This window comes from Panicum hallii, chromosome 7, assembly GCF_002211085.1.
Source record: "Panicum hallii strain FIL2 chromosome 7, PHallii_v3.1, whole genome shotgun sequence".
Taxonomy (NCBI): Eukaryota; Viridiplantae; Streptophyta; class Magnoliopsida; order Poales; family Poaceae; genus Panicum; species Panicum hallii.
Window position 1 is genome coordinate 28397215 of NC_038048.1, and position 11711 is coordinate 28408925.

The 11711-nt window shown below is 45.1% G+C and overlaps 1 protein-coding gene across 1 annotated transcript; it reads left to right on the forward strand.

Moving 5' to 3' along the window:
• Nucleotides 1-1225: 1225 nt before the first annotated feature.
• On the forward strand, nucleotides 1226-3100 carry LOC112899033 (7-deoxyloganetin glucosyltransferase-like). Its single transcript, XM_025967362.1, has one exon. The coding sequence runs from the start codon at nucleotides 1454-1456 to the stop codon at nucleotides 2951-2953; it is 1500 nt and encodes a 499-aa protein (XP_025823147.1). The 5' UTR covers nucleotides 1226-1453; the 3' UTR covers nucleotides 2954-3100.
• Nucleotides 3101-11711: the final 8611 nt, after the last annotated feature.

Here is an 11711-nt window from a genome sequence, read left to right on the forward strand (position 1 = left end):
ACAATCATACTATCATTATTTGATAAACCAACCTAGCTGATAAGACTTGACTTATCATTATTGTTCAAGCATCGGACCTAACTGAGACGGTTTGAGATAATAATAATGAGGCAAACAAATTAGCCGATCAGATTATCCACAACGAAGTTCAAGATCACGGATAACTTGATAGTTTTAGTGAGAATCAAAGAAGAAATCGGCTATGGAATTGCTGCGTGGAAAGATTAGATAAAACTGATAATCCGATGATTGCCACTAGATAAATTGTGAAATCTATTAAGAACTAGAGATCGAACGATGCAGCTTTACAAGAATTTGATAGATATCGATAACTTGGTAGATTAAACTAGACGCTGGGAGCTAAGGCTTAGAGAATCTGATAAACACGAATTTACCAACAAGCCGGAGATCAATCCGATGCAGCCCTACTTGCTGATGAATTCGCCGAGAAAAAAATACTCTACTCTTACTCCTAGGTTTTTGGCAAAGTGCCGAGAAAAGTTATATTAATTGATAATTAACCTTTTTATAAACCTTGACTGCTCCATTTTATACTCTGAAAATAAAGATAAAAACCCTGACTGCTCCTTTTTGTACTATGAAAATAAAGATACTAGTTGATTACGACACGCTAAACTTAACTTGAACGAGATAAAACTACTGTATTTACAAAATTTCCAAAGGAAAAACGGACTCTAGTAAAATTTTTTGATAACGTCATCTCCCAGTCCGATTTGAATTGCACTCAGCCATCTTGACCGAGTCCATATTGCTTTTAAACAACGCGACATCATCTTTAACTGGATTCTCCTGACAGCTTTGATCAAGAATTCAAATGGCTCTTTATAGGACCCCCATCAGCTTCATTTTCCTTCTATAAATTATCCTGCAAAATTTTAGCGTCAACGATGATACGATAGTTGAGTTGGTGGCTGTCAACATGCATTGTTGTGTTTGGCGCCGTTAAAGTCGTCGGTGATTAGTCCCTGGCCGTAGGATCTGGCTGCTACGTGAGTGAGGCACGCAGGATCCGGCTGCACGCCGCCAATCCTGCCATGCCTCGCCATATGTGATCACATGATTTCCCCAGCTTGCCGTCCGACGAGCGCCGCGTGAGGAATTGTTTAGAGGACTGCTGAGCGCGAGCGAGCTCTGCATGTGCAGCAGACGGGACGCTGATTGGTGTGTCGGCGAGCTAGAATTGTATAGTATACATGCCATGTGGCCTCGCCATTAACAGTTCCCCACGGACTCCGCGGAGGGCGGAGCTGCGAGAGCTGCCGCTGCCGGCAGCTTGTCCGTTCCCGTTGCTCCTCCAAGACGCAGATAAAGTCTGGGCGGCTATAAAGCGGAGTCACCTCACTTCCCGAGCAACCGAGCAGACTCACTTGCCAATCTCTGCAGCAGAGAGGGATCGAGCGCCTAGCCCAGCGACCTCATCAGCTGATCGACCATGGGTTCGGAAACAGCGGCGGGGGAGACGCGGCAGCAGCCGCACGCGGTGTGCATGCCGTACCCGGCGCAGGGCCACGTCACGCCGATGCTCAAGCTCGCCAAGCTCCTCCACGCGCGGGGCTTCCACGTCACCTTCGTCAACACCGAGTTCAACCACCGCCGCCTCCTCCGCTCGCGCGGCGCCGCCTCGCTCGCCAGCGTCCCCGGGTTCCGCTTCGACGCCATCCCCGACGGGCTCCCGCCGTCCGACTCCGACGCCACGCAGGACATCCCCGCGCTCTGCTACTCCACCATGACCACCTGCCTCCCCCACCTCCGGTCCCTCCTCGCCAGGCTCAACAACGGCAGCGGGTCTCCTGCGCCGCCGGTCACCTGCCTCGTCATCGACGCAGTCATGTCCTTCGGCTTCGACGCCGCCCGGGAGATCGGCGTGCCGGTCGCCGCGCTCTGGACCGCGAGCGCCTGCGGCTTTATGGGCTACCGCAACTACCGCGGCCTCATCGATCGCAGCCTAGTGCCGTTCAGGGACGAGGCCGACCTCGTGGACGTCGCCGGCGGGCACCTCGCCACCGTCGTCACCGGCGCCCGCGGCATGTGCGACGGTGTGCAGCTGCGTGACTTCCCCAGCTTCATCCGCACGACGGACCGTGCGGACATCATGCTTAACTTCCTCCTCCGCGAGGCCGAGCGGCTGTCGCTGCCCGACGCCGTCATCGTCAACACCTTCGAGGACCTCGAGGGCGCCACGCTCGACGCCATGCGCGCCATCCTCCCGCCCGTGTACTCCGTCGGCCCGCTCATCCTCCGCGAGCGCCTGGAGATCCCCGTCGGCACTCCGCTCGCCGGGCTCGGATCCAACCTCTGGAAGGAGGAGGACGGCATCCTCGACTGGCTCGCCGGCCGCATGCCGCGCTCCGTCGTATATGTGAACTACGGCAGCATCACCGTCATGACCAACTCGCAGCTTCTGGAGTTCGCGTGGGGGCTGGCCAGCAGCGGCTACCCGTTCGTGTGGAACATCCGGCCGGACCTCGTGAAGGGCGACTCCGCCGTGCTTCCGCCGGAGTTCGCGGCCGCCGTCGAGGGCCGCGCACTGCTGCCGACGTGGTGCCCGCAGGAGGCGGTGATCCAGCACGAGGCGGTGGGGGTGTTCCTCACGCACTCCGGCTGGAACTCCACGCTGGAGAGCCTCTGCGCCGGGGTGCCCATGGTCAGCTGGCCCTTCTTCGCCGAGCAGCAGACCAACTGCCGGTACAAGCGCACCGAGTGGGGCGTCGGGATGGAGATCGGCGGCGAGGTGCGGCGGGACGAGGTGGCGGCGATCATAAAGGAGGCCATGGACGGGGAGAAGGGGCGGGAGATGCGCCGGCGCGCGGAGGAGTGGAAGGAGAAGGCCGTGAAGGTGACGCTGCCGGGTGGGCCGGCGGAGACCAACCTCGACAAGGTCATCGACGAGGTGCTGCTGTCCAAGAAGAAGGGACAAGCTGTCGACGCGTGATTGTTGGCAGATATTGGTTGGGCCATCGACAGGAGCATGGCTTCGATTGTGCGTTTCGTCTCCAATTTGCTATCTCCACTTTTGACTCTCAAATCCCGATAATCGCCGCCTCATCATATTATAAATTGTCCTTCATGATGATCCGAAGTGAAGGACCTTGACATGTCTAACTAGTTCATTTTGTGCACTTGCTTATATCTGAGTATGAACCATTTGTTCGACATCTTTATCATAATTGAGGTTCATGGATGCCACGGGGGATCAAGATAAATTTAATAAAAGGCATTGTCATTGAGGAGGACCGAGGACGGCACCGGACATGGATCAAAAGCATCTGATGGTGAATTAAAAAATGACAGAGATAAGAAGTACTGTTTCTTAAACATTTCGTTTTCCTTAGCTTTTTCACATTTGAGTATGACAGAAACCAATATAAAACAATAGAACGTTTGAATCTGAGGACCGAGCTAGGGCTCGGTTGGCTTGCCCAGCTGGGGCTCGGGCAGCCTACCCACGTTCGAGCGCCAGCCGGCGCGGGTGCCTCATCTTCTTCTTACATAATGGGCCAGTGCTCCTGGCTTCTTTCAAAACAGAAGAACATTGGAATCTCACCAGAAGCACTGTGATCCCTACGTATCATCGTAAGATCAACGTCTTTGCAAATTTATATATCAACTATTGTTTTTTGATCAGTAATTAGTAAGGCAACATATTGTACTAAAATATTATTGGTACTTGTGTAGCACTACTAGACTACTGTTCTAACTTTCCAGTCACTACGATTTTGTTGACATGGTAGTATATATGTTGTAAGTAAGCAAACAACTGAACTTTCATCTTAATGATCGTAACTACTCTGACCATGTTTGCATCAAAAACTGAACGTGAAATTTTTAATTGCTCATAGATTTGACCTGATGAATTGCCCTAAACCCAATGTCCTCGTTTAAGCTAGTTCTGCTGCAACACGTGCATCCTTTGAGGCAAGTAATGTGTGAACGTAAGTGTTCACGTGGTGGCTGGCTGCAGCTCCCGATCTGATCTCTCTCTCATTTTGGTTTTTAGTGTAATGTCAGTTGGCTGCATATATATGATGACTGATTCGGAAGATCATGGTCTGCAGGGCTAAAATAATGCAGTGTGTCAACAGCCATCAGAGTTACGAGTTCGCTTGCCATGGTTACTTTGAACCATTATTAGTGTAACTCTGGGTGAAGTTTTTTCCTTAGGTGATTCCTCAGTAGGAAAGGAAGGCATTGGGAACTGAAACTTCAGTTGCAGCAGTTCTCACAGCAGCGGCTGAGGCATCTCAAAACAAGGATGAAAGAGCAGTTCAACATTAATCCCGCCCTTCCTATATATTATCTTCATGGGTTAATCGAGAGAAGGTGGTGCATCCGCGATCCAGTGGGCCTGACTAATTTACGGTAGCCTGGAAGTTATGCTGATTACTGTCGATCTCCGACAATCATTTTCTTTCCTTTTGCATTATCGTTGGGTGCACCATCACTACTGAATTCAGGACCTTTGCCAAGTGTCGTCTCGGCAAAGCTCTGAAAACACTCGGTAAAGGCTTTGCCGCGTGTAACACCCGGCAAAGGGCACTCGGCAGTGAATATTCCGGCAAAGACGTCTTTGCCGAGTGCCTTTTGTCGGGCACTCGGCAAAGGCTTTGCCGAGTGTCAGGTTAGGCACTCGGCAAAGAAAAGTAGCCGTGACGGCGTTTGGGACTGTGACGGCTCTTTGCTGAGCGCCCTCGTTTTGGCGCTCGGCAAAGTGCCTAGTCTTTGCCAAGCGCCCTGGCCTAGTCTTTGCCGAGTGCCCTCAGTTTGGCGCTCGGCAAAGGCTGGCTCTTTGCCGAGTGCTTGTGACGTGGTCTCCCATAGTCATCCAACATGTCCGCTACACTGGCATTAGCATCATAATCCTCGACACGTGGTCTCACCACATCCTCTCTCATACGATTGGCTTCACCGTGGTAGATCCACCGGGTATAGTCTGCCGTAAATCCATTCTTGCAAAGATGTTCCCCCATATTCTTCTTATTTTATCTTTTCCTGTTTGCACACTTGCTGCATGGGCAGAGAATCATATTCTCTCCTTTAGCAGCTTCGCCAAACGCCATTTCCAAGAAAGCATCGGTCTTCCTGATCTATTTACTAGTCATCCCAACCTGACTTGGGCGGCCAGTGTACATCCAGGCACGGTCTTCCATCCTCTAACATATACAGCGGAGACAGAGTAATATCAATTGCCCTACGTATATGCACGGGAGCGAGGAATATGGCATGTTATATCAACACAGCAGAATGATCTATAACAACTCCTAAAGATACATGGTGTATTTTTTTAAAGAAACGTGCATCAGCTGGTGGAACATGATCGGATGCAGTACCTGCGGCGGCCGGGGCGCGGCAGGGGCACGGCCGAGGGCGCGGGCCGGGAGCAGTACCTGCAATGGAAGCCTCAATTTTGCTTTAATATTCCTAGGTGACTTAATAATATATGTTACATATGTTACATCAAAGGAGGCACACTCACACACACACAAACCAAAACAGAGATCACAAATTACTAAAGATTAGGGCGCTGCAAGATTAATTCCTGACACCTTCTAGTCCTACTGAAGAAATGATATTAATGCAAAGTAAAATATACGTGTCTAAAAGAGGCTTGGAACACAGACATAATCCATGTGGTGGGCACTGTGATTAGGAAGGCACATCAATGACTAGGAGTTATGTATGTTGAATTCTATATGATATGGCCTCTGAGTATTGATTTTGATTAGCCATAATAGATAACACATGCTACATTGTTGACTCGGTTCTTCAGCTTAAAAATGTAAGTTTTCATCCAAATATTTTACTCGAAAAAAATGAATCACAGAGCCTGTTTGATGACACATTGTCTTCTAAGCTCTGCAAAACTATAATATAGGATTTTGCTTCATAGTTCTACCCTAGGCTGCTCAAGCAATGACATTTATTGGAATTAGCAATAAACAGCTGGATCATGGAATCCTTATCAATCTATAAGTGTCATGAAATGACCTGGTCGATCTAAGCCATTTGACCTAGGCATTGGCCAAAATTATTGCTCTCTATTAAGTTCTTTTGGTTGCTCTGTATTGAAACTGAATACTCACTCTACTCGGGCCGGGGGCGCGGCGGCGGGGCTGGGGCGCGGCGGCGGCGGGGGCGCAGGCCGGGGACGCGGCCGGGGCCGCGGGGCGGGGGAGCGGCGGCGGCGCGGCGGGGCCGGGGGCGGGGGCGGGGGCGAAATTGAAGATAGCGTGTGTGGGTAACGGACGCGCGGGGGGCCGGCTGGTATATATTCCCTCCTTGCCGAGTGCCCCGGATATGGGACACTCGGCAAAGCCTGGGAGGATTTGCCGAGTGCCACAGATAGGAGGCACTCGGCAAAGAGGCGGCTTTGCCGAGAGCCCCAAACAGGCACTCGGCAAATAATTTTAATTTTTTGCACCTATTTGCCACCAAACTTTTTTGCTGTGATACTTACATTACATGCAACATTATGTGCAATTTGTGCCCATTAATCGAAGTGTTTGCTATATTTCGTCAATTTATTTCATGTTATTGAATTTCTTGTAATTATTAAAATTTGAACTACAAGTCACACGAATAATGGAAAATAATGAATCAAAAAATGACATTCACGTTATTGAAGCATGCGTTGAGACATTATCGAGAAAAAAATTAGAAATTTCAAATTTGTTGTCCACGAAACATGACGACGAACTTATTGTTCAGTTGTTTTTAAAATGTATAAAATGCAAATATGGTCCGAAAATTATGAAACTTGTCGAGATGTAATAATATCACATGGGGAACCTATGGTAAAAATCTGATGAGGTTTCGTTAAAGTAAAAACATACTATGCTTATAAATTAAAAGTTTTCCAAAGAGGTGTATGATTTTATATACAGACCGATTAGGTGTTAAGCATTGTAGATTGCAAACTTTCATGAAATGTTATAAAAATTTTATTACAATATCCTCACATGATAACATGACATCTCGACAAGTTTCATAATTTTCCGACCAAATTTGCCTTTTATACAATTTAAATACGACTCGAACACAATTTAGTCGCCATATTTCGTGAATAGTAGTTCAAAAATTTCTGGTCCTTTTTTTGATAAGGCATCAAAGCATGCTCATTAACATAAATAACAATTTTTCATTCATTTTTTCCACTATTCGAATGACCACGCAGTTCAAATTTGAATTATTCAAGAAATTCAATAAAATAAAATAAATTGACGAAATATAGCAGACACTTTGAGAAATGAACCTAAATTACATATGTTGTTGAGGAGATTGTAGGATGACAATATAAAAAATTAGGATAAAATGGAGAAAAAAAATGTACATTTTGCCGAGTGTCTTGGCCAGGCACTCGGTAAAACGTCTCTTTGCCGAGTGCCTGTGACGTGGCACTCGGCAAAGAACGACGCCGTTAATTGCGTGGCGCTTGTTTGCCGAGTGTCGTCCTTTGCCGAGCGCCCGACACTCGGCATAGTATTCTTTGCCGAGTGTTTTTCTTTGCCGAGTGCCACTCGGCAAAGGATGCGTTCACCGTGTGTTTTTCTTTGCCGAGTGTAGCATTCGGCAAAGAGTCTCTTTGCCGAGTGCCCGATATTTAGCACTCGGCAAAGCCTCGGACACTCGGCAAAGACCGCGTTTCCGGTAGTGCATGCATTCTCTTTTAGGCGTCGCACCAACTGATGATGGCCACACGGTCACCACGGGTAATGATTGTGTGGTCGTTATGCACCAACGGCCTCTGCTGGAATCCTCTAGGTTTCCTAGAGCCTAAATTCTTAGGAAAAGGCAAGAAAATAGTAGGGAAACTATTTCCCTAGAAACACCTCGTAGGGAACGATTTCTACGGTCAAGTTTGATGAGAAAGGAGGATGTGCCCTAGGATTCCACTATGAAACCGTAGGGATTATCTTTCCCTAGGATTTTGATTCGTAGAGAAATGTACTGACATGGCAGGTAGCATCCTAGACATGGCAGCCATCATCCTACGAGGAAAGGTGATTTCCCTAGGAACTTGATTCTAGGGAAGATCTCTCACATTGCTAGATGTAACCCTCTATATATCCAGGCATCCAATTAAATACTATTTTAGTTTAATTCGAATTTAAATTTAAATTCCAACCCCATGATTGGCCTGATAGCTACTGAGCATTAGAACTTAGTTCCAAATTGTAAGTTATTTTAGCAAATTTAGATGCATAATTTTAGCTATGGATCTAGACACAATGTATATCTAGATACATTGCAAAATCTATGCATCTAGATTTGCCAAAAGGACCTATATTTTGGAACGGAGGGAGTATTAATGTTGTGAGTTGTCATACGTAGCTACCCAAGCAAAGTAGAGGAGTAGGATATGATCTTGATGGTTGTTCACAAATATCATGCGCCATTCAAGCAGAACACGGGTCTACTAGGAACGGAAGGCATTGGGAACACAACTGAAACTTCACCTTTACCATCCTTGCTGTATTTTCTGATCCATCTCAAAGGAAGGATGGAAAAGCAGCTTAACATTAAACCTACCTTCATGGTTTCACTTGATGTTGTGACGAAGCTAGAGAATAATAGACTGAATGGTACAACCTCCAGTGTCTTTGATATAGGAGCTCCTGCTGGAACTACAAGCGAGGTAGTAGCTTCTGTTTTTAGTGTTCCACGCATGTGTAGCAACAAAGAGGGCACTGAGTTAGCAGCTAGCACTACCAGAAACCAGATTTACCTTGACGGTCTAAGGATGCTTTTGGTTGAGCCGTGGATTCTTGGAAATCAGCTGTGGGGAATCAGCTGTGGGAAATCAGCTGTTAGCTGCCAGCTATAGGAAAGCTGAAAGCTGTTTGGCTGAAACAGCTGCCAGCTGTGGATTCCTGATACAATTGTTTCTTATACCCCTGAAGCCTTGAACTAGTGTTTATATACGTGTTGATCAGATTTTGACATGTAAAAAATTAATTTCAAAGAAGTTTTTCATTTCTTTGATCATTGTACATAAGATAACCTAATATTCATGTAGTTCATATGATAATTACAATATGCAACTAGCTAACCAAAGCATTTGCTATGTTATCATGAATGGTATTCATAGAAACCTCATTCTCCTTCTCATGAACAACGTCTTCATCACCTTATACTTGAACTGCTGGTTGGTCATCATTGTCATCCTAATCTATAGGCATGTAGTCCTCATTTTCATCACAAAACTCGAAGGCAACATCTCTTAACGCACTATCACGAATGAAATTGTGCAATGCCATGCAAGCGATAATGATTTCCGCTTGTCTTTTAGTTGAGAAACTTGGCATTTTCTTCAATATGCGCCACTTTATTTGAGGACCCCAAATGCAGGTTCAATGACATTGCGAAGTGATGAATGCAAATAGTTGAACACCTCATACTTCCCTTGTGGTGCACGATGTCTACGAAGATGAAACTCAGGAAGATGATATGTGCTACCTTTGTAAGGAGCTAGGTAACCAGTGCCGTTAGGATAACTGGAGTCCACTAGATAGTACTTTCCTGAAAATTTATTAAAATTACAAATTACTACATATTGATATTTGTTAAAATACAGATAAAATTAGCTGAAATACCTGCAGGTGGTTTTGGAAATCTATCACCAAAGTTTGTTAATGCATGATTGAGGATCCTAGTATCATGAGTAGAGCCTGGCCAACCAGCAACCACAAAGATAAACCTCATGTCGAAGTCACATATTGCCATAACATTTTGAGATGTGTGCCCATGTCAGCATGTGTGATTAACAACTTTATCATTGGGCACGATAACTTCAATGTGCGACCCATCTATAGCACCAATAGCTCCTTTGAAGTGAGGCCAGAGCCGATCTTCTCTCACTTTTGGATGCTCACTACTGAAAGTAGGATCCCTTGGTTTGGTATTATCTTTGGATAATTTTCCTAAACATGGCAATACTTCTTTGAATTTCATATGAACCGTCCATAAAGACCTCACAAACCGATTTTCAGCTTGGAAGAATGAATTAGGACCTCCAAAAATCCACAAAAATATGGCTAGTGATTCGATAGATGAAACATTGCTTGTCGACTTCAATCCATATGTAGAAACAAGCAAATCATAAAGTGACAAAAAACCTCAGGAGTCATTCTGAACTGCTTGTAAAATTGATTGGGATAAGCTAAACATTCTTGAAACCATTTCATTCCAGTTTGTTGGGGATCTCTGTACTCACTTTTGTTTAAATACCTTGTAGAATATTTGTCAGCTAGATAACCAAGGGTGGCAGCTTGTTTTGACAATTCAGCTAAAAGTTGCAGTCCCTTCTACCCCTTCTTTATCAACTCTTCAAGTTCGGGATCCATCTACACAAAAAGTTAAAAATAATTCACTTACATTTAACAATCGAAAATGATATGCATACAAAGATAATAGATGAGACATATACAAAGATAATAGATGACAGACATACAAAGATAATAGATGACATTCATATCCTTGTTTATTACAACAACATTGTTACAAACACACATGACTCATAGTTCAAAAAAAGCAAATAATGGGCCAAACATACATGAATAATGGTTTACAAACAAGCAAATATTGTCTCAAGCAACAATTATTAAGCAAAAAAATCATGGCTTCTACTTCATATCATGTTCCCTTTTTAACCAATCCAATCTCCCTTCAAGTGTTTCAAATGATGAGAGAAGCTCTCTAAATTCTGATTTTATTATAAGCAAACTAGATGTATGCATAAGAGCGGTTCCCTCTTGCACCCCACATTCTTTCAGCATCTTCATCGCTTCTGCAATGGTAGAAACATGGCTAGTCATAGGTTTTGATGAAGCTTCAATACTTGTACTTATTTTGTCCACTTCTTCTTCTATCTCGCTGCAAGTTTGCTTGAACATCCATTGGAATGGGCTGCTCTTATCTTCCTTGTCTTCCACATTAGCTAAGGAAGATGCCTTGCGCTTCTTGTCATTTTGGTTTCGCATGTTCAGATTTGCATGCACTGGACTTTTCTCTATCTGTTGTACATCATCATCAGTTGAATTATCACAAAAGTCTCCAGGTATAGTGGTTGATGCTCTAGTAACATGGGCACTCCTAAACATGATGTGCAGTGACTCCAAATTAGCCGGGCCACATTTCCCAAACTGCACATACTTGTATTTCCTTCCATTAGTTGGATCATGACATTTCTGCAGTCAAATACAAAAGAAGTTAGCTGTTGTCCAAGAATCACAGATACTAGTACAAAATAGTCAATTGTTGTGATGCTTACCGCAAGATGTTCTTCCCACCATTTATCATCACAATCCACTGTTTGTCTTATCTCATTCCATCCAAGTAGAGTAGCAGTATTTTTTAACTCCACAAAAATAGTATAACTTCTTTTCAGATTGTCCTATTTATTCTTCAATTGCAAATGTTCAAGTTTCTGACCCGATTTTTCAAAGAATTTAGCTTCAACATTCTTCCAACTAACCTTATTAAGATGACCTAATGGCCTATTTCCAGCAAAAACTTCTGCTGCGCATAGTTCACAAAAAAGCCTCATATGTGCTACATTCCATTCTGCCTTTTCACCCATTCTAGAGTCAAAAAAGTACATGTTATTTACTACTATGTACACACAGAGAACAAGCACACGATGGCAACGTAGGAGGAAGAATGTTACCTTCACAGAGGTTCGGCGTGCGCTCGGA